This window comes from Acomys minous, assembly GCF_964271855.1.
Source record: "Acomys minous genome assembly, chromosome: 4".
NCBI lineage: Eukaryota > Metazoa > Chordata > Mammalia > Rodentia > Muridae > Acomys > Acomys minous.
The window spans coordinates 113,975,703-113,999,355 of record NC_140486.1 but is presented as its reverse complement, the minus strand read 5'-3'; the positions used below and the strand labels follow the sequence as shown (position 1 = coordinate 113,999,355).

The 23,653-nt window shown below is 50.5% G+C and overlaps 1 protein-coding gene across 6 annotated transcripts in view; it reads right to left on the bottom strand.

Annotated features, from left to right (window-relative positions):
* Window positions 1-6,561: 6,561 nt before the first annotated feature.
* Window positions 6,562-23,653, bottom strand: part of AGAP1 (ArfGAP with GTPase domain, ankyrin repeat and PH domain 1) — a 431,164-nt gene continuing 414,072 nt past the window's right edge. For all 6 annotated transcript variants that reach the window (XM_084779501.1, XM_084779502.1, XM_084779503.1 and 3 more), the window contains 2 exons: window positions 9,801-10,056; window positions 6,562-7,630 (listed from right to left, as the gene is read on the bottom strand). In XM_084779501.1, the coding sequence (XP_084635627.1) occupies window positions 7,427-7,630; window positions 9,801-10,056 (460 nt within the window). In that variant the 3' untranslated portion in view covers window positions 6,562-7,426. The remainder of the gene's footprint in view (window positions 7,631-9,800; window positions 10,057-23,653) is intronic.

Here is a 23,653-nt window from a genome sequence, read left to right as displayed (position 1 = left end):
TGTGCATGTTGGCTCAACAAAGCTGGGAAGGCAGAGACTCTGGGTGCCGCTTCCCTCACTCTCACTAGCAACCCACCAACCACACGTTTTAGCACTCCGTGTGTCGGATATAAACAGAGCCCCGGCGAGGGATGATCTCACCCATCAAATGCAGACCCCGGAGGTACCGGGTGGTAGCAGTGCCAAATACCAAATGTTTGGTGGGGACCAGGCCCAGAGCACAGGCGCAGGCAGTTATGTATGAGGAAGAATGGTCTTCAGTTTATTCATACTGCCTTGTAAATCTCTCAGAAAAAAAAAAAAAAAACTCCCCTCCCAAAACATAACAGTACGTGTTGGTGCACCTCCTAAAAACCCCACCTTCTTTTAAAACTATTTTTGTCATCCAGAGGACATGTTGCCCTGGTGTGTGGGAACACTATGATGCCTGATGGTCCATGTGGCACTCTGCACACTGCAGGCAATTGCACCACAGGAAAGGGTCTAAAGACAGGATCGTTACAGAAGCACCCATAGGCATACCTCACCTGGAACATTCTAAATGTTGACAGCTGGGCAGGCGTACTTGGTGTGAGTCTGTGGCGGGTGTCACCTCCTTTTCTGAGGTGGGGACGATGATGTAATTAGTGTAAGAAACTCTAGTGATACTTTTTTGACAGTAGTCACATGAACAGCGCAGTTCTGGGCGGATGCTACTTCTAGCTGTCCACTGCCTCGCCGTCCCTCACTGGGGGAAGAGAGCAGGAGGCAATACTGAGACACAGGCCCGCACCCTGCCAAATTCACCCTCTTGTGTTTTCCATTTCTGGGCCTGAAGCTATGTCCAGCTTCTGGGGTCTCACTTCCTGGATCTCTGGCTGTAGGCTGAGGAACTAGTCCCCTCAGAAATGGCTGGCCTGTCTTTAGGACAAGCCCCCCTTAGCCAGTCGCTGAAGCCCCTCTTTTCTGATTTACCTTTCCTGGGAGCAGGAAACCAATTAATTGTGACAAATCGTTAGCAAGAAGAGGCCACACGGAAGCAGTGTATACATATTATCATTTCTTTATTAGAAAGAGGTCTCTACATTATAGCCACCTCTCTGTTACTTTACACACTTTTCCTTTTTCTTTTCCCCTTAGAATACTGTACAGCTGACACAAAATCCCAAGGCAGGAAAATACAAACCAGCATATTTAACCCGAACAAGGTCGCATGAACCAACAAGCAAAGCGAAATGTCTGCGGATGGTTTAATTACAGGACAAACAGCATAAATAACGCATCAGTCATCGGGAAATGGAAAGTTATGGAATGAGGTAATATCAAGACATCCCAGATGGACGGACGGACGGACAGACCACCCACCTCTCGGGAAGCCCCCCACTATGCTTCCTCCACCTTCTACAAGTGGCCTTCCTTGCCTGTACCCCGAAATGTGCCAGTGGTACCCTGCCTTGCCCCGGAATTTCTCTTTGCAAAGAAGTTCCTGTGGCAAGCTGAGGGCTCACGGTGGAACTGGGGAAAAAGATGGGAAGAGGGCAGGACAGGATGCCCACCCAGGCCCTGCCCACTGCAGGGTTGGCCTCAGGCCACCTCCGGTGCCTTCCTGGCCCTCAGCACCCTCTCAGCTCTCACGGCTCAGGGCTAGAGGACTGGTTCTTAGAAGCTGGCTGGTGCACCTTAGAAAAAACCTGCTGCTGTTGTCCCCAGCCCCACAACGTGAGGAAGGGGAAGGGGCGGTGTTTACACGTTCGAGAAGGGTTGTTTTCAACAGGAAGGTGCAGGCGTCTTCCCCTCTGATCATAGGGATGTTCTGAAGGCATCTTTTGCCCGGCTATCACCCAACAGCCAGGTTTCCACTCAACTGCCCTGGGGACCCTCAGTACCACCCTGGTAGAACAAACAGCAAACAAACAAACAAACTGCAGGACCTGGGAGGTGAGCAGTGTGCATGTGAAAGCAGGAACCAGAAGCCACTCACAGCACACCCTTGCTCCCTTCCTCTACTGTCCCAGCCACGTGGGTCAGGTATCTTGGGAGCACCTTAGCTGTGCATAGAGGGCTGCTGCAAAAAATTCTATTTTGGTGGCCACATGAGTCTTTCTACTCAGACTGCCCTTGGTGAGTCCACATGACCCACCCAGCAAGCTAAGCTTTTCTTTTTTTGTAAGCACTCGAGAACCGTCTCGAATATCCCCGCTAATGTTCAGGCTGGCATGGTTGCAGTTCTGAACCTGGACATTGGGGTGCAATGTGATCCCAGGGTGGTTGTGCCCAGCAGCAGTGTTAAGGGGCTCTCCTCAGGGCCTAATCCCACCCCCACCCATCACACTTCTCGGTTCCTTCATTTCACCTGAAACAAGACAAAGGCTATGGCATTCCCTGCACACAAAATCCCAGCTCAGTCCTCCCCTTTGGCGGGGAGAGTCCATCATATGGCTTGATTCATGACCCCCAGGGGTCCCCTGCAGGTGCCACGTGCTTAGCAAAATAAAGACAAGCCCCTGAGCTGACCTCTCTGTCACTGAGGCCCCTTGCTTGGACCCTAGAGTGGCTGCCAGTGCTGGGTGCCCTCACCCTGCCCACACCTGCCTGTGGCTCACCATGGGGGAGGAAGGGAAGGCTTTAGTTAAGAACGCTTTGACCAGATAGGAGCAAACTCCGGACTAAACTCTTCTATAGGAAAACTGGCCTCTTGCGATGGCCTCTTCTCCATGGACCCTCCCTGTGCCTTGCCTTGGGCAGGTAGTCTACGGGCTTATGGCACTTAACCATGCCTGATGTGGTTCTGCTAAAACTTAAGGATACACGCCTCATTGGCTGGCTGGCCTCATCCACCATGAGCCGGTCGCCCTCTTCAGCTCTGACCCAGAGTGCAAACCAACGTTTAACGAGCAGCAGGCACAGAAACTAAGCAGAGGGCCTCAGCATCTGAAAGGAGCCCGGCAGGCCAGAACTTATGAGCCTGAAGAGCCTCTGTCTTGAAGCTCTAAGGCCCCAGACAGTGTTCTTCCCCATGAAGTGAGAGATGAGCCCTGACTCCAGGCGCCGGCATGGCCAGCGTCTCTAATCGGCTATCCCGGCTTCTTGGTTCCAGGGGGAAATAAAAGCCTGAAGACTGTTGCTGAGTGGCACCAGCAGAGAGTGGCCGGGCTCCTCCCCTTCCCACCCCTCAAGAAGGAATATGACATTTTGGCTAAAAACACATCTACCTCAGCTGCTTTAACGAGAAGCTCCCCCAAACAGGCCAAGACGCAGATAACTGCATCATGCGGTTCCCCTGGTCCTGCTGCGGATGGACCCGGCACACGGCACACATCTTGGGGTGCTGGTAGCCACGACCTGGCAGGAGTGGGGCCATTTAGAATCCAAGAGATGCAGCGGTGGAGAAAGTTGCACCCGGGATACCAATAGCCCTGACAGCTTTCTGGTGAGTGACAAGAGAGAAATCACCTCCAGCTGTGCCTTCACAACAGAAGCAGTGGGGGATAATTTTTTTTTTCTGAAAGGAAAGATGTTCATTGGTGTCACATTTCTTCGAATTCCTTCCTAACTGCTTTTCAATTTGTTTGCTTCGAAGTCATAAACACAATCCTGGGGGAGTTCGAGCAAAGCCTCAGGGACCTTACTGGGTGTGAAGAACGGAGACAGAAGAGCTGACGAGAGCCCACCAAAAGGCATAGGCTTGCTTCTCAAAGACCACAGGAGTTTGGGAGGCCCTGATGACACGCCTCCCAGCCGTGCTATTGTGGGGCCTCTCCAGGAAGGCTAGAGATTGCCCATGTCAGGCATGACACAGCCTAGACGCAGGGAGGAAGGGTAGAGTCCCTGACAACCAAGGGCACAACTCCAGCTCAGGCCCAGCAGGTCTCTGGCTCACCAAATTCAGACACAAACTCACTGTGGGTTTTGGATGGGAGGTGGTGGTTACAGAAGGCCCAGTGCTCACCCTCTGGCTAAGCTTTTCTAGAGACAAATAGAGGCAGTGAAGCCCCAAGCCTGAGGTGCTACAGTCCTCAAGAGTTAATGGGAACAGCGCACTGACAATGTGCATGCACGTGCATGTGTGCACACACGTGTGGCAACTGCAGGGAGGAGGAGAGTCGATGAGCCAACAGCAGAGGTATAAGGTTGGATGAGAAGAGGCTCATCTTAGGCTTGAGTGACACTTGGGGTTGGTAGGAGAGCAACGCTCAGCTCTTTGGAGGGGCTTTCTCAGAAGCGAGCGGAGGAAGGAGGGCTTGGCTTCCCTTCCCTCCCGATGCTGTGCACAGGCCTGGGGGAGGATGTCAGACGCTCAGCAAAGGCAGCCCCAGGTTAGCCTGAGACACCACTGGTTCTACCACTACCTCCCCAGGGCGGGTGATGGACAAGTTACAAGCCCGTGTGCTGGCGGCCACAGCTGGCTACTTCTCAACCAGAGAGGAGATTTCAGCCGGAACTACAGAAGGTTGCTGCACGGGCTCGGCAGGGGCTTCCCACACCTGCCACTTCACGGAGCCCGCTGCCCCCAGCTCCAAAGCAGCATTTGGAATGACAACTCCCCCGCTGCCTCCCCACCACCCCGCTTTTCTGACTTCCCCACTACCTAGCTTGATCTTAGCGACTCCACTCTATGACTATCTTACTCTGATGTGCTCCCTGAAAAGCCTATCACATCAAAGGAAGGGTTCAATGCTGGGACTGTTCACCATAACCCTAGGCCTTCTTTCATTGCAGCCTTGGTGTCAGCTTGGAAACGGGACCAAGGAGGTGATCGCCGAGGGAAGGGCTTGGGTCCGATGGCGAAATGGAAGCACAGGTTAGACCGCTTCTCTCCTTTATGCACACAGAACACCCCGGAGGCCCCGCTATCACCCTCCTATCTGTTGCCAAAACTCAGGCTTATGAAAAGTGGGCCGTCCCTTTGACAGTTCAGCGAGGGTGAAACTGTCAGGGGAAGGGTCACGTGTCCTGAAGGAAAACTGATGATGTCAGAGCGACCTAGGGAGGGAGAGAGGGAAGGAGGGAAGGAAGGAGGGAGGGAGGGAGGGAGGGAACCAGAGCGAGCAACTGCCTGCGCATTCAGGCAGTGGAGGGTGACGTGAAACAAGGAGTCATTCGGGAAAATATTGTATTATAAACACATAATAATATGTACACACTCATATACACCCCGAAGAGAGGCCTTCCAAAGGATTCCGTTTCCTTTCTGAAGTAGGCTCCCCTATGATAAAAGCACTCCTAGAGTGGGAATTAGCTACACTGAAATAATTTAAGAATCTCATTTATACTCTGTGTTCTCTATAGAAGTCTATGGTACAGGCTATGTGGAGGTGTGTGCGGGTCGCAGGATTGGATGCTAATGCAGTCTTCAAAAATAGGCAATGACAGCTTGTTTTCTCTATTCACATTTAAAATAACGACACAGCGATGAATAGCAGGACGAAAAACCAAATGTAGGGCATACGGAACTGAGCTCAGGAGCCTCAGACCTACGGCTTGCGCACCTGCGACATTTTGGATGCTGGTCAGTTCCAGCTGTGTTGAGACTGGAGCTCTCCACAAGACAGTTACCCACATATATGTTTGTGTAAAGCTTTACTTTTAATCCCATCTACTTAAATTTTTTTTTTTTAAAAAGTGAAAGAGGAGGAAAAACTCTTACAAAATATAAAGTTCAATATATGAGCACAAGGAGCTTCTCCACGGGCACGCGGCCGGGTGGCGTCCTCGCCCAGTGTCCCGTCTTCCAGTGTGATGGCGGCCTCCCTGCCACACTGCCGCAAGGGCTGCCCCCAATTTATTTTTTTTAAAAACAAAATAGTGTCACTGTTTGGCATTCTTGTCTGACCACTGCGCTGACAGTGGTCATGTCTGATGCCCCCTGTGCCCCACAATGGCAAATCAGGGCCGATGACAGAGCCAGATGAGGTGGGCCAAATGCAGTCTAGTGGCTCTGGGGAGGGGCAGCTGGGCTGCAGCGGCTGACAGCTGGTCACAGGGCGCCTTCCGCCTTCTTTCCACAGCCCCTGGCTTTTGGTTGGGAAGGGTGGTCTTGGCTCTAAAGCCTGCTTCTGGGATGAGGGCTCAGGCGCTCCTTTCCACCCTCCCCTCCCCCTCCCCGACTTTCATAAGCAAATTGTGCCACCATCTTCTTCTGATGTGCACCTTTTAAAAAGCTGTTTATCACATTAATGGAAGTGTTTACTGCTGGGGTTTCTTCCCATGTACAATGATCTGTAACCCTCTGGTCTCAACTAGTTGCACGTTATTAGTCCCCATCCGGCTCAATTTATAAATTAACAGGGGTGCCATTTGTCTGCACAAAAATCAATGCATATTTATGAACTTCTTTTATTCAAATAGATTTTCGCATATCTTTTCTACGACAGAAACCTGCGGAATCCACACCTTGTGGATTGGGAATGACTGAGGCCTGACATAGCCATTGTGGCCAAGGGACAGAAAATATCTTAGGAAAAAAAAAAGCCTGTTATGTATTTACTTAGTTTTAGAGCATACTTGAGCCAGCTATTTTCAGTTGAATTCATGATTTCTTTTTGAATTTCCCAAGTTACTCTTTATTTATTTACTTTTCCATTTTGTTTTTGCACCAAGGAAGGGGGACTGTAGTCAAATAATACCCGGCAACTGATTTCCTCTTTGGACTGAAAAATTAAACAGATACTAAATTATGACAGTGAATTTAGGAAGGAGGGCTCCAAGGGCTGGAGAGACGTGTCTGGGATAATACGATGCTGCCAGGCGCACTGCAATCATATCGTGGCAATCACCAGAGCGTGCCGCGTAACTACCTCCTCGGCTAATATGCCTTCTTCCCGGTGATGACTAATCACGTTCTATTAAACAGCGGTAATGCTGGAGGAACTCGACTATACAAGTGTAATGAAGCCAGTATTCTCCCTGGACAGATTAGCTACAACTGATTTGACACCTACCATCATAGGGGCTTCAGACCTGACAAACTGTGCTTGCTTCTGATTTATGCCGTCAAGCTCCCCGGAGAAGACATGAAATCCAAGCCTCCTTTTGGTCGAGGTGAAATGTACTCATGTGCTTAACTGCCAGTTAGGGGACGCTGCCCCCTTCTCCTTGCTACCCCTCCCCCCCCTGTGCTCCCGTCTCCAGGCCACTGGAACAGGGGTTCGTCCATCGTTGTTGTCGTCTGTGGTGGTCGTAGTGTGCTATCCTCAAAGCCAGGAGGTTGTCGGTCCCTCCCTCCTGCGTTGGTTCCCGAGTGTGGGAAAAGGGTTCCATTCTGTCGTCTCCAGCCTTCTCTTCTCCCCTTGAGGATGTCCGGGTTTGGAGACTTCGTGTGGAGTGAGTGAGTGGCAGGTGGGTGGAAGTGACCACCAGGAAGAGGGAGAGAACGGAGGGACTCACGTGGTGCTGTGACGTCCGGAGCAGGCGGGGCGTGGGATCCCAGGCGGAGTGCTGGCTGAGCTCAGATAATGCTGGGCGCCCTCCCACTGCTGCTGTTCCTGCTGTTGTTCTTCCTGGATAGGTTGGGGGTAGCCATGAGCACGAAGCGCTCGTCGGGGCAGCCGTACTGAAGGAGAACGTCAATGCATTCCTGGCTGGAGGCCTGCCGGGCATAGGCCAGTGCTGTGTTCCCGTGGGCGTCTCGGGTCATGACGTCCACCCCGTACTGTAGAGGCAACAGAACACAAGTTAGTGTCCCTGGGGATCTGAGGGCAGGAAGGGATGGGACGCGCCCTCAGCCCCTGTATGTGGAGTGAGCTGGGATGGAGACTCCTGGGACCAAGGAACTGAAAACTGATGTTCGTATTTGCATCTGTTGTTAGGAAAGGACCCCCGACCCCCGCAACACACACATTCCGCCTTACATCACACAAACAGGCCAAGGAGGACTTCAGTTTTGATTTCCAATCATCTACACATGGGGAAGGGCAGAAAAATGGCTCAAAGGGGAAAGGCTCTTGTCAAGACTCAGATCTATCAGAGTTTGATCTGTAGAACTAAGATTGTTGAATCAACTTCTGCAAGCTGACTTCTGACCACCACAGGACTGCTGTGCCACATGTGCATGCATACGTGTACACACACACACACACACACACACACAGAGAGAGAGAGAGAGAGAGAGAGAGAGAGAGAGAGAGAGAGAGAGAGAGAGAGAGAGAGAAATATTTTAAAAAACACAAGAAGGCAGCTCAGTTTCACCTCAGAAAATATGTGAAACGCATAAGAGAAAATATGTAAGAAACACATAGGAGCACAAAAGAAAAAAATTACTGCTAGCAGTTAGTATTTTTATCCCCCTCTTTAGTTACTAAAGATGAGATTCAAGGCACGGGCTAAGTGAGGTGTGCCACTGAGCTACGGCCTCAGCCCTTCTAAGGAGTTTTCTTTGAATTTAACAGAGATAAAGCTGAATAATTTGTGCTTTCTTCTTCTTCTTTTACTGAACCGGACTCTGATCATTTTCTTACATTATCAAGAATTATTCAAAAGCATGGCTCCTAATAGCTATGCAACATGGAAACGCATGAACCTAACCCAGTTACTCTGTCCTTGACTGTAGCACATTTTGTTCAAAAGTCGTCACTAGTAGTGGAGCTAGGGAAGAGAGGTTGGTCTTTACTGAGTCTTTCTTGGTAGCTCATGGAAACCCTAATGCTCACACTGAGGATTAGCCTGGAGGGAGCCATGCAGTACACAGAACAGGGCTGGGCTGGGGGTCTATGGGGTAGCCCTCACCTAGGGGGAGCCATGCAGTACAAAGAACAGGTCTGGGGGGACTGGGGGGGGGTAGCCTTCACCTACCATTCACAAGGCCATGGGTTCTATGCCCAGCCTGCAAATAACCTAATTGTTTGCTGCTCTTGTGTAGGCCCTGAGTTGAGTTCCTAGCACCCACGTTGGGTGGCTTACAACTGTCTGTAACTCGAGCTCTGGGGAATCTGATTTCCATTTTCTGGCCCCTATGGGTACCTGAATACACCTAAAAATAAAATAAAATAAAGGGTCGAAGAAATGGCTCAGCAGTTACAAGCATCTGCTGCAGTTCCAAAGGCTGTGACTATGGGTCCCAGCACGCTGGATGGCTCACACCCTTCCGTGACTTTAGCTCTGGCCCTCAGGAGCACCGACAGATTCCTACCTACACACATACAAATAAAAAAACTGAAACGAATCTTAAAAAAAAAAAATCAACCCATACATATGCATGGGCATGCATGTGCGCACACACACACACGCTCACGCGCACTGGGGACTTGACATTTCAGTTATCTCAAAGCAGCTCAGCCCACAAAGGCAGGGCCCTCTCTCTACAACCACGTTACCCCATTTCAGTTTCTTCAAAAAAAATTCAAATTCAAGTTTCAAATTTAAACAAACAGACAACAATTCCCCTGAGTAGAAAGTCACTGAAATAGTGCAAGAGAAGCTTGACAGCAGACTTCCGCCTCTCAGAGCTCAGTGCCCAGGGCCAGGGCCTTTATGTTATAGGAATAAAAACTCAAAGGTTTGGCAAGGGGACTCCTAGAAGCCATTCAAGTTAGCCATGTCCTCACCCCTAAGAAGATGACAGTAAGAAACAAGTCCTATGCCTCTCCCCTGAGAAATGTCTGACCTGAGGGGCTACCAGAAAGACACTCCAGAGACTAGCAAACGGGTGTCTGTTTCTTTTCTGCTCTGTACCCAGCCGTCCCCTGTTTTATGCCCTCATGGTGCCAGTTCTCAGGCACCATGGCCTTCTACAGGAGAGAGGCCAAGGAGAATACTGCATTCTGACCCCCACAGTGGCTCCACCCTCTGTGCTGGGCATGTGGTGGAGCACCCTCACCACTCACCCAGATCAGCAGCTGAGCCAGGACCACGTTGCCCTTGCGGCAGGCCAGGTGCAGCGCCGTGCGCCCGTCTCCTTCCCCACACGTCTCATTCACTGCATCCCGGGCCCCATGCGCCAGGAGCAGGATGACAGTCCGCAGGTCTTCCTCGGCAGTGGCGCGCAGCAGTTGCTGGCCCAGGGAGAACTCTGTGCACGGCAGTGGGGCTAGGAAGAGCTTCTGCTCATACTTGGCCCGGATCCATCGCTCCTTTTCTTCCCTGCAAGAGTCACCACACATGCTGAATAAGCACTGAGGCCGGTTAGGAGGCCCAGGGAGGAGCAGGGGCAGTCTCCTTTTGCTAAGGCCCCCCCTTGGGGGATGCTTTATGAGTGGTTCCCCAGGTGGTGTCCTTGCTCGAAGTTCCAGAGTCAAACCTCTGGGGTGTGGTTTGCAAGCTATTGCTGAGGCTCCTGTAACCTCTGAGATGTGAGGATGGCCTATTATTCACTGTCCACAGCCTAGGGGCCTGTGTTGGTACAATGCAAACATGGACACGGAAACTCAAAGGCTTGGGCTTTCTCTGTGAGCAAGGAAGGAAGGGGATCACCCAGCAAGATGTGCTTATACTGACCAAAAAGAAAGGCCCCAGGAGAGATGTGCCTATGCTCTAGGGCTGGCTGGTGACCAGAGAGACCAGGCATCAACTGCACTCTTAACTCACCTGTATTTTGGGATGGGGGCATGGGTGAGCCCCCAGAGGTTTCCTACACTCCCAGCTGAAGGAAACTAAAGATTCACAGAGGAACCTGTCGTCTCTTTGGAGACTGGTGAGAGGGCAGAATGTTGGTCTCTGAGGGAAAGTAGTCTAGAGATGGCCTCTATGGGGGTTGGGGGGGAGGCAGCCCCTGAGGCCAGAGCAAAGCTAGGGACAAGAGGGCAGGCTAAAGCTGGAAGGGTGTGGGCTCTGCAGTGTGGCAAGCCCTGATTATGTGAGGGACTTGGCGTCCTGTCCCCAGCACCCAGACTAGGAGCCTATCACTTGGCAAGTACTGCCGAGATAAGGAGGGAGGGGCAGGTGGAAGAGGAAAGGAGGAAAGAAAGCCCCCCAGGATGCTGCTTTTATATGGAAGGGTCAGGAAGGCAGGCTTGTTGGGCACAGTGAGGCACTTGGGAGGCAGAGGCAGATGGATCTCTGTAAGTTCAAGGCCAGCTTGGTCAACATAGCCAGCCATAGGTACAGAGTGAGAGGACCATTGTAAGCCGTTTTTTGGCTCTGGGATAGTAAGGTTACACTTGGGTGCTGGCTTCTCAAAAAGCAAACAAACAAACAAAAACAACAACCGAATCAAAGGATGAGACACTGAACAGCACAGTCCTCCTGACTCGGTTCTTTGCTAGGAAAAGGGCTGGGGTGGTACGTGTTTTAAAAGAGGATCTGTGATTTGATGGATAGCTCTTAGAATATTCCCAGCAGCCAGTGGTGTGCTCCCCAGGCCTGAGCACGGCTCTCTCATGAGGATGGTGAAGAGAGCAAGCAAGCCCCCCCCCCCACATATGGAGAGCTCGTAATTATCTCAGACTTCAGTAACACACTGACTCACAATGGCTTCTAAAACCCGGAGCCTCTCGCTGCAATAATCAGAGCACACAGCCACTGGCTTCCCCAACCCGCCAGGAAGAAAACTCATTACATTTCTGCTCCCAAGGACCAGAAGAAAGGCCTCGTTTACACCTCTGCACCGTGTTTACATTGCGCCTGGTGACCTAGTGTCAGGTTAGCCCTAATCTGTTTTTAAATACTTAGGCAAACAGATTCTTCCAGGAGTAAATCTGGATTAGTTTTGCTTCACTTCCTGGTACATGCGAGTGACCCCCAGGTGACCCCTGACTCTTCATTCAGAGACTTCCAGGACAAACACTTGGCTGCAGCTGAGATGAACTGGCTCCCAGACCTCCGCAGAGCAGCCCTCACGTATCCTTACTTAGGCGGAAAAGTGGGGGACATCCGGGAAATGCAAGGCCCAAAACCCAGTGGTTCTGATTCTGCTTTCAAAGCTTGTTTATAAAAAATGACACACGTTTGTTGGTGTAGTTCATAAATCAGGAAGGAGAAAGAGCAAGACGTGAGTTAAATGAGAAGGGCTAATGGTGTAGGAGACGTCCAGACCTCCAATTTCCAATCTGCTAACTCTCATTTTTGGGTAGGCATTAAAATCAGACTGTCTTATTCTGCTCCAGTTGATTTTAAAAGTAATTGCCAGATCATCCAGGGATAACGGGAGAACTTAACATCAGAATTCTGGTCTTAACTGCAATGATTAAAATTTCATTTTAATATTCAAATACCCAGCCACAGACTGAACACAGGTCCCTGCTTCTACCCGGGGCGACCCCCAAGAACTCCTGTCCGTATGGCTTTAGCGTCAGATGAAACAAACAGCGTTTTTTACTAAATCTTCATATAAGATCTGACCTTTTAAAAAAATTTTATTTATTTATTTTTTGGTAGCTGAAATCCATTTAGTATAGAAATATAGAGCTTGGCCCAGGGTAATGGAGGCTTCTGGGTGTGAGTTCCCATCAATTCCTAAGTACTCCCCCCCCATTGTCTGTCTTCTGTGGCCACTGCCTACTCTAACAAGTACACCCCAACACGTGGCTTCAGGAGCTTTCCCCAAAGGTTGCAGGGAAGGAAAAGGAACCCCATCGATGCTGGGCTGTGAGGCCTCAGGGTCTCCACACTTGCTCTTCTCATCTTCCTCTCCTTGGACACCTGTTTTGCCATCTGTAAACTGGGCTTGGTGACACCCATTAAAGTCAGGGCTGTTCAGACGCGAGGCACTGGCCACAGCAGCCCCTCTGCAGCCGCAAACTGGTGAGATTCTAGCTCTAGCGACCCGTCACCCATCAGTGTGGTGTCCCATGGCGGGGGCAGGCAGCGATGCCTGTGGTGTGTTGGGGGTTTCTAGTCTGTGGCTGCCTGCCATGGTAAGAGCCGCCAAAGTCATCATGCTGAGCATGGGGAGGTGGGCTGCTCTTGGCTAGGGGCCTAGTGAGTCCCTTGAGGGTGTGCAGACCCTGGACACCCAAGGCAAAGGGTCTTAGCTAGTTTAAATGGGGTTGTTTGCGCGGCTAGAGCTAAGTTTGGGGTGTGCGTATGCACAGGCCTGAGAGGCCTAAGGCTCCTTGTTGTCATAGGTGCCATTGCTCCATGACCTCTGCATGTGACCCCCAAAAGTTCACATGTTAAAGCTTTAGCCACCAGTGTGGCTTCATTTAAAGTCTTCAGGGAGCAGATACGGTTAAATGGGGGGGGGGGGCGTGAGTGATCTCAATCTACTATGGCTGGGGTCCATAAAAAGCAATAGACACGAGCCACCCCCTTCTCCCTCCAGGCACAGCGGAAGAACCACGCAAGCCAGGAAGAGAGACTTCCCCACACATCGCGCACCCTGACCGTGTCCCACGCACTTCCAAGCTCCTGAAGCCTGCACAATGTGTTGCGAGGGTGGCTTAGCCATCCTTCTCCACGGCTCTCCCCGGTGAGAGCAGACACGACACTGACTGTGGTAATGGCTTCTGTGCCATTCCGTCAACACCGCCAGCCTAAGAAACTACTGTGCCAAGGCACAGCAACTCGACTCCAGCTGTTACTCTCGGGTCCCTTGGCCATGCGCTTCATTGTCCCCAAGGAAGGCCAGTTCAAGAGCAGCAGAGCTGGCAGTAGATCACCTCTCCTCGTTCCAATGCCCTGGAGGACCACTGCTCACAGCCTCTGTTAGCTAATGAGCTAAAAAATGAATTATTGGCCCGGCTGCCGTCAGCAGGGAGGAGGGGCCAGCTCCTCATCAGGTCTTCATGCTGACACACCTTTAAATAAATCAACTGCAGGGAGGGAGGGAGGGGGTAGTAACCAGTCAGGAGACGGACACCAACCCCATCCCTAAAAACACAAAGCAAAGCCACTTTCAGGAGATACCCCCTTCTTCCCTGAAACGGAGCCCTTTGGCACTGGCCCTCTGCCTTCTCTGGATGTGTCTCTGAACCAACAGGCTGGCAGTGACTAAATGCAAGACTTGGGCTTAGAGGATGGGTAGGACTGGGTTGCACAGCTAGATGCCCTTCAAAGTGACTCAGTGTCTACTGGGCTCAGCCAACGATGCTCTGACATGATAGCTTGGTGGATGGTCTAAGCTACAGCTGATCTTAAGGAGTGATGACCTGGCTAGGCCCCCAGGTGCCAACACAGAAACAGTTGCTTAGTGTCCTGGCCAGTTTTATGCCAGCTCGACACACGCTAGAGTCATCAGAAGAGGAAGGAGCCTCAGCTGGGAAAATGCCTCTGTAAGATGGGCTGTAGGCAAGCCTGTGGAGTATTTTTATAATAAGTGACTGATGGGAGTCAGGGTTCAGCCCATTGTGGATGGGTCCACATCTGGGCTGGTGGTCCTGGGTTCTGTAGGAAAGCAGTCTGAGAAAGCCATGTGAGCAAGGCAGCAAGCAGCACCCCTCAGTGGCCTCTGCATCAGCTCCTTTATCCAGGTTCCTGCCCTGTGTGAGTTCCTGCCCTGTCTTCCTTCGACGATGAACAGCAACGCAGAAATGTAAGCCAGATAAACCCTTTCCTCCCCAAGTTGCTTTGGTCATGGTGTTTCATTATAGCACTAGTGACCCTAACTAAGACACCTGAGTCATGTCCACTCAAGGCCTGCTGGTCAGCATGGGCAACTTGTAACATGGAGTATCAAGGGATACCTAATCTGAGAATGTGGTGGTGGTGGGAGCGTCCACAGCCTCCCGGTACTCTCAGAGGTCACACAGAGGTAGGACCACTGACCCTGTTGTACCAGAATTGAAGTGAAATTCATCAGATCTCAGGATGGGGGCTGAAACACATACAATCTACAATTACTCCCATGCATGAAGGAAAATGTGAAGTCAGGGCGTGCAGAGGGCTTGCCCACTTACGGTCTCCGCACGAGTCCCTTGTGCTTAGTGGAAGACTCCAGCAGGAGCATTCATTGTAGGGCTTATCCCCAGGGCTAAGACAAGCAAAGGACAGCACTGCTGATGGCTACGACAGTGATGACTGTGATGCATCTGTCCTCAGGTGACTGGAGGTGTTTCCTGGGATGCACATACCATTTCCAGCTGCGCATCACTCGTATACAGGTTTTACTTCCCACCTCAGAGAGTGGAAACTTGACAGCAGGTTTCTTACATGAGTTCAGGAGGGCACTGCCTCAACGTCACTGCTCTGTGACCGGTATGCTCTGTGCATACATGTCCCCCACTCCTGACTCATTTGTTGAAATCACAACCCCCAAGATAATGGTCTTCTGACTTGTTTGGGGAGGCGACTAAGACGCAAGGTGGAAGACTGGTATCTTATCTAAGATGCTCAAGGAGCTGGCTCATTCCTTCCACTGTGAGGATGCAGAACTGAATGTCATCTATAGAGTGGATGCCACACTCTCACCAGACAGACCTCCAATCTCTTGGCACCTTGGTCCTAAGCAGCTGTGTCTAATGTTTACAAACTGTTCAGTCTACTGGGGGTGTGGCTTAGTAGTGAGGGTGTGGGGGATCATGGACCCTGTCCCCAGTTCCCAAAACACATTCCTCAGTCTAAGGTATTTGTTACAACCACCCACTAAGGCTAAGACCTAATTGCTGTGTCATCTCCTCACTGCCGTTTACAGTGTGTGAGTGAGTGAGTGGTGGGGACAGCCATGAGGCCATAGATGGATGTTGGGATGGAGGTGACAGAGGGTATCAGGTGGGGCAGAGTGTGATAATTGTAAAGGCCATACTCTATAAGGGAAAGGATTAGGAAAGCCCCCAAGCTGGCACCCACCAAAGACACCCCAGATCTAGATCGTCTCTCTCACTGCAGAAGACACACTGATAGTATTTCAGTTTTCCCCTCCTAACTTTCTTCCTTACTGAAATTATTTCACAATCAATAAGAACAAAAACCCAAACCAAAATAAACCCTCCCTCTCCGCCAAAACAACCCAATTTGCAGAACAGGTATAGAATACAACCACAACTGTGTGTGGGCGGCTTGTGTGTGTGTGTGTGTGTGTGTTGGCGGCGGCGGCTAAACCCACCATCTGAGGCTGGCATCTTATGAGTACTCAGCCACCAAGTGGGACCCTACTGGTAACAGTAAGGACTGCCATTTGAACACTGGCAAATCCTTGGCCCCAGAGAGAATAAAGTGCCGGGTGGGTAAGAGGGAAAGGCAGAGGTCAAACTGTGCATGGACCCTTTCTTAGAAAAGGGGTCCCTTGTTTTTGCTTTTGTGAGACAGAGCTTCATGTAGCTCAAACTAGCCTTGAACTCAACACACAGCTGAAGCTAGCCTTGACTTTCTGATCCCCCAGCCTCTGTCTCCCTGAGCGCTGGGACGCAGTCTCAACTTCATGCATGCTAGGCAAACGGTGTAACTGCCGAGTTCCACCCCCAGCCTGAGAAAGAGTCTTAATGCAATTCCTGCTGCGAAGACGGAGCCCTGTTAACTGTCGCCAGCTGTGTTTTGGGTCTGGCAGGGAGGGCTCAGCACACTGCCAAGGGGTAAGAAGGTTAATGGGTTGATTCCCAGAAAGAAAAAGTTTTTCACGGAGCTTCTGACTGGCTTTCAGCACTGTCCTGTGGATGTCTAGGAGATGCGTCACTGAAATGCAGACATGGGGGTGGGTGGCCAGACAACCCTCAGTCCTCCAGGGAGCCTGCTGTCCTGGCTGGTGATAGCGGTGTTTCTGGACTGGTACCATGAGCTGTCCCTTGGGGGCGTGGTCCTCAGCTGTCAGACTTCACTAAGCATATGAGGCTCTGTCTCAACCAGGGGCTTTTCCCAGAAGTCTACTCGCTGTGAAGTCTCCTGAGCTCCGTCTTATTGGAACCCTCCCCAGAACGGCAAAGGACCAAGAAGTAATCTTGTGTGTACACATATCACCATCTCATTGCTCCTTCTGGAAACATCTGTTCTTCCTAAAGCACTCAAGGGTTTTGCTTTGTTTTGTTTTTTTTTTCAATACTGATTTTATAGGCCATCTTGGAGGAATGAATGAATGAACGCCCGGGGTGGGAGGGTGAAACTGGAGGAGCCGCACTTAGTCCTGAACTGGTGACAGATGAGGAGAGGAAGGACAGAAGAAGAGGAGAAAAGAAAGGGCTAGCAGCAAGGAATTTGCAAAGTGCTTCCTGCCTCAAGCTAAACAGGAACTGGGAGAGGAGGCATGGAAGACAGGGCTGGAACAATATGTTCGTGAGAGGGGAGGGGGCTTCCTCCCTGCAGGGCAAGCCCAGGCCCGGTGCTGGCTGAGCACAGACCCCTGCTCACATGCATGCCTTCTCCGGAGCTGCGTTGCTAGGGGTCAGGCCATAGCACCGAGGATAGCCAACAAAGACCGATGGATATTTATTCCTTAATTACTGGAAGCTTTTAAGAAACTGGCCACTGTAAATCCCACATGCCGGGAGCAGGAGGCAACAGACAAGAATTTATACTCGCGGAGCAAAGACAAAATAAATATCTCGCCTGACTTCTGATCAATATTATGAGTGGTTTTTTTTTTCCTCAACCTGCAGGGTATTTTACGAGCATGGGGGAGCGGAACAGGATCATTATTAATTAAATAAAGTCAACTGTATTAGGCTTATTACTTCTACGAGTCACAGTTAACTGGGCTGGGCCATGGGGTCGGGCAGATCTATAGGCAAGTGTAGGCCCAGGCACTGGAAGGTGGTAACTGCCTGTCCAAGTGTTCTGTGTTCACAGAGGCCATTAGGATCACACTGCCTAGTGCAGCCCATGTGGCCTAGAGGGTAGCTGGGTAATAGTGGGGTAACAGAGGGCTGAGTTTGGTTTCACTCTGTGCTCTGATCTAAGATACAGCTGACACCTGGAGCCCCTCACGGTCATGATCTCACGAACACCAGGCCCCTCTCCACACACGCACCCAAGGAACCTGCTGGAGTGCTAAGACTTAATACTCGTGAAGGCCCAAAGAAGTCTCCAAGTCATGGCTCGGGAGACGGACAAGGCAGACAGTCCTGGAGTGTCCTTGTAAATTGCCAGACCTAACACCCTTCCTCCAGCTTCAGCCATGGCGAGCACCACTGTGTGTTTCAAATGGAAAACAAACAGAGCAGACAGCTCATGCAAGTAGCATGCGGGGAGGGAGGGCTGTGGGGGGGGGGCAGGGATGGGCTACAGTGCAAGGCTCTAGAAACGCAGGCTTCAGGAGGGACCCCGGGAGGCTAAAGGGTCAGGGAGGCGAGGCTTAGAGAGGAATAGTGAGAGACAACTCTCCCGAGAGCACACGGCAAGCTGTGTGTGAGCAGGAGACAGCCCGCATCGCCAGAGCCAGCAGCACCCTGCTCATGTCAGCTTTCAGAAGCACAAGGGACACATTTTCTCAGCATAAGCCACCTGTCTGGTAGCAATGGGCACTGTTGAGTCCACATGCTGTCCTTGGTCACTTGAGCCCAGGCCTTCTTTCGCCCTTATCTGCTACAGTGGTATAACTGGAGTTAGTTCAACAATGCTGGTGTGCCTTGTTCCCAGTCTTAACATCAGGGAGAGCCTGGATGCGGGTCACGTCTACCATCTCCATTCTCAGGGAGCTGACGCAGGGGCCTGCTATGGGTTTGAGAACAGCCTGGGCTGCAAAGTAAATCCTAGGAGTCTGTGTCTAGAACTTAGAGACGAGGCTCCAGGGTACTCCTGTTAAGGGGCTGGGTCCTGCCATAGCTCCTTGGGCCGGGACTATGACAGGCACCAAGCTGAGTTCCTGGCCAGAGAGCTCATTCCTACAGCCTCCTAGGTGATTCTCTGTAAGCCAGTGCCAGGGTTGTCTGTCCCTCCCACTTTTAGGCCTCACAGACACCTTCCCTGATGTCTGGGGAGACAGGACTCAGAGGTTCACTGTTGGAATCCCATCTGAAGGCACAGTACTTAGCCACTTCATACATAGGACGCAGTGTCTGTCAAGCCTGACAGCTAGTAACAGATTGCCTTGCTTAGAGGCAACAGACTCCTGGAGCAGACTAGCTTCTTGGTCAACAGCTGAAGATGCTATATTTCCTCAGTCCTGGGGTTGAGCTCTCCCTTAGACTCCATAGAGTGATAGCAAGTTCCGGTCTCCGAAAAAACAGGAGGGAATGCAAATATCCATATAGTAAGAACAGAAAGAGGCTGTGTGTGTGTGTGTGTGTGTGTGTGTGTGTGTGTGTGTGTGTGTGTGTGTGTGTGTCGCTGTGTGGTGGGATACAGAGGCCAGAGATGGGGTAGAGGGTATCTGAAGGGGAAAGAGAACCAAGAGCGAGTCTAGGCTGAGGCCAGGGAAGGCCCAGCAGAAAGTGGCAGACAAGGCTGACTCGGCCTCAGATGACACAAAGAGGATGATGCGGTTCAGACCTGCTCAGAGATGACAAAACACTACACCAGGAGCTGAGGATGACCAATAGGTGGCTGGGACACACCATGGCATTTGGTACCTGAGGCAACAGGGCAGTGACTACAGTGGATGACATTTTTTCCTCTTTCTGGAAGGCACAGGGAGACCAGAAGAGGAAGGGACAGAGTTCCTGATTAGTATTGAAGGAGAGGATCCTCCCTCCATAAAAAACGGGGCACAAGAGGCAGTAGTGAGCAGGGGCTGCCCTTGGAGACAAAAGCCAAGCACAGGGAGCAGAAACCCAGGGCTGAACTAGCAGATAGAGGCGACACCAAAAGCCATTAGAAATCTAACCTCCAAAAAGAAAGAAAGAAAGAAAGAAATCTAACCTCCACACAGGTGAACTGAGTAAATGTTATACTGTGAGAGAAAGAAAAAGCCCACTTTGCCCCACACTCTGCCAAGATATAATGTCAACATTTCCCTCTATTTTCTACCGCACTGTAAGATAACACAACAAAACACAAGTGCTTTGAGGGTTCCAATTCCAGTTCCACCTCTTTAAGTACAATTTCTCTAGGTGTCTCTCAAGCTCCTGTGTGTTTGCACAGGAAGACCCCTCAGCTAAACTAGGCGTGCACACGGTAGATGCATCTGAGCCTTGACACTGGGAAGAAAGGAAAGCACGGTCTCTGTTTTAAGGCATAAATCCCAGAAATCTGTGCCAGGCGAGAGTGAGCCTGGGCAAGTGGAGCGAGGCAGATCTAGATTCTGTGTAATGTGGCATGAAACACAGCTAGACCTCGGCGGCCCTCCCGGCTTGCCCTGGTGGAGGAGCCCCCATCACAGTGAATTAAGTCCGCCATAACAGTGGCTGACGTGATGGGCTTCCGAACATACCGCATCATAAACAGATAAAGGAAGAGAAATGGCCCTTTTCCTCCACCCGGGATAATGTTAAGATGGATGCAATCCCTCCCCTGGTGTGCACCGCTGCCCTTTAAACACCAAGGAGAGGGTGGCCCAAGGCCTCTTCTGCAGGAGAAGGCCAGGGACAAGAAGAACCAGAGCACAGGCTCCACCCATGGCTTCTGGAAGTGGCTCTCAAAACAGGGAAGGTCCCGGGTCGCTAAGCTGCAGCCCATTTAGAAAAGCCCTAGGAAGTCCTGAGCAGTTTTCTGCCATAAACTGCCAACTGCTTTTAAGCACATAATCCTTGGTAACACTGTTTTTTAAGAGACAGGAGACTACTGATTTTGAACAATACAGAATCTTCTTAATGTAGCATTTTCTTTGAATCTAGGGGTGGGAGGGGATTGCACAGTCACAGCTACCAACCATGACAATAAGGACACAGGCTTTCCAGGAGGGGAGCCATTGAGAGTATGCAAATGCAAAGACACTTAAAGGTAATTTGCATTCTTACTTTTTCCAAAGTAGGAAAACAGGGAAAGTGCTGTGGACATGAATAGGATTAGTAGTGTGGGACCTGCTGAGTCCAGTGGGCACTACTGAATCTAGTCGGGAAGGCCAACCTTTGAGGAGCCATTCTTACCAGCCAGGAGAGGCTCTATTCAGCAAAATGTTACTGGAGACCAGATAACCCTTTTCTTTGGAGGAAAGCTTACAAATGAACAACAACTGCTGTTTTGTAACATCAACCAATGGGCTGACGTTACAAATACAAGGCACAGGGCTGGGGAGACAGCTCAGGTAGCAGAGGGCTTGCATGAGGACTTAAGTTTGGGCTCCCAGAACCTCCATAAAACACTAGCAAGAGTATGCCTGTAATCCCAGCACTGGGGTGGCAGAGACAGGATCTCTGAGGCTTGCTGGTCACATGCATGCTCACGGACACTTGCTCAAATCCATACATGCACTGGGTAATTTTTCCAGGTGTAGCTCTGTTGCAGTGGGCCTGGGTCTGGCCACAGAACAATCCGTCTTAAGGATATGAGTTCATTCTTTATGTAGAGAAAGCTTTATTATTTAACACAGGTCAGTGAAATTCTTTCATTGAAGTCACTAAAGCTCTAATGGGATCAGGAGGCAGAAACTGGTCAGATGTGTCATTCTCCACAAGTGAGGGACTTTAACCTATTTTATGTCATTGGCTTTGACAGGCAAAGTAAACTCTGGGAGATGAGCTTTCTCACGGAGAGTGCTCAGAACGAGCTGGAGCGGCTGCTGGCCCTGGACACAGCATGGCTGCCCAGCTCTATGGCGAGGGGAAGCTGGCCTCAGGCTCATTCTAACAGTTGCCGCTGCTCCAGAGTCCCAGGAGTGCTCCAGACAGCGCTCAACACTCTGCCGGATTGAGAGCCAGCTGATGGTGGCAGAGCTGTGACCAGCCCACCGACAAATAGAAAAATGGAAACCAGAGGGTGAGGACCTCTCTCTGCAGAGAAGTCCCTAACTGAGGCCTTCCACCAGTGGCTGCACAGCTGGCCACAGCCTATCCCTGGAGCCCAGGCTGTCCCGGAACTGGCTCTGTAAACCAGGCTGGCCTTGAACTCACAGAGCTCCTCCTGCTTCTGCCTCTCAAGTGTTGGGATAAAAAGCTTCTAGAAATGTGAGGAAGCAGTATGATAACAGTTGTCTGAGTGGTTAAAGGCAGAATTACTATATGCCCCAGCAACTCCCCTCGCCAGTGGTATCTACAAGAGGGACTGGAGCTGACCTGTTGATACCCAGGCCCAAGGAGGCACTGCCCACAAGAGCTACAGTGAAGCGCCGGCTTAGAGCTCCATTTTGAGATGCACACACTGAACATATACGATGGAATGCTACCCACTGCTACTGAAAAGGAAGGCAATTCTGACACAAGCTACGATACGGATGAGCTCTGAGGCCATTATGCTCAACGAAAGGAGCCAAGCACAAAGGATCAAGCTTTGGCTCTAATAAGGAGGTTCCCCAGGTATCAAGTTCACAGGAACAGACCACAAGCTTTGGGTTGCCAGCAGCTAGGCAGGAAGGCACAGGGAGAGGAACTTGTATGAAGAGATGGTTTCAGAGGCTGGAGGGATGGATCAGCACTGACTGTTCTTCCAGAGGTCATGGGGTCAATCCCCAGCACCTGTATGTCCAGTTCCAGGGTGTCTGGCATCCTTCTTTGGCTTCTGTGAGCATAAAACATGCATGTGGTCCAAAGGCAAACATATGCAAAACATCCACACACATAATGATACAACGATGATGATGATGATGATGATGATAAAAGAGATAGTTTCAGTGCAAGGTGACAGACAGAACAGTACCTCAGATGAAAGGTGCCTATGACTGTATGTGATGTACAGCTGAACTCAGTGCCAGTAGTGGGAACTCTGAAAGAGTTAGGATGGTAAATTTTGGAATATGTGTATTTTACTACAGGTATTATTTTTTTTCCCTGAGACAGAATGTCACGAAGTCCAGGATGGTATTGGATTCCATATATAGCCAAAAATGACCTTGAACTTCTCAGCCTCCTGCCTTCGCTTCCTGGGTGATAGTGCCCATTTTATGTGGTGCTAGAGACTGAACCCATGGCTATAGGCACGCCAGGCAAATACTCTTATCAACTGAGCCATCATCCCTTGACGTTTGCAGTTTGAGTTATTGTTTCAAGTTACTCCTCTACCACTGTGACAAAACACCATGACCAAGGCAACTCATAATAGAAGGTGTTTAATTAGGTTTACAGTTTCAGAGGGTTAGGGTCTAAGCTCAAGCAAAGGTATGGCAGCAGGAACAACTGAAGGCTCATGTGTTATCCACAAGCAGGAAGCAGAGAGCGAGCTAGCTAGGAATAATGCAGGCCTTTCGCAGTCTCAAAGCTTGCTCCACCCCCAGGGACACACCTCCTTCAAGGCCACACCTCCTAATTCTTCTCAAACAAGCCCCACCAACTGGGGAACAAGTATTCAAACATATGAGCCTATAGGGCCATTTGCATTTCAACCAGGGCGTGGTGGCGCATGCTTTTAATCCCAGCACTCCAGAGGCAGAGGCAGGCAGATCACTGTGAGTTCCAGGCCAGCCTGGTCTACAAAGCGAGTCCAGGATAGCCAAGGCTAACACAGAGAGAGATCCTGTCTCCAAAACAAAACAAAACAAAAAAAAGTTTTACGCATTTTCGTATCAACTTTTTATTTTTCTAGCCAAAATGTCATATAGGAAATATAAATCTTATAGGAAATATACATATATCCGAACTATTGTCCAGACTAGGAGGGTTAGCACGATATAATTTTTGAAGTATTATTTGATAAAAATCAAACGCCACAATGATAAAGTATGTTTTAGAGGCAGTGACCCCTCTGTGTCAGTACGCTCTAGACTCAGTCCCAGGTGGCTTCTGCCACATCATTACAGAAGGTGGAACTCTCACAGCCACAGTGATGCCAAAATGCATTAGGGGAAAGAATAAACTAAATAAAACAAAAACAATTAACAACAACAATCTGCTACCAAAGGAGAAGGGGG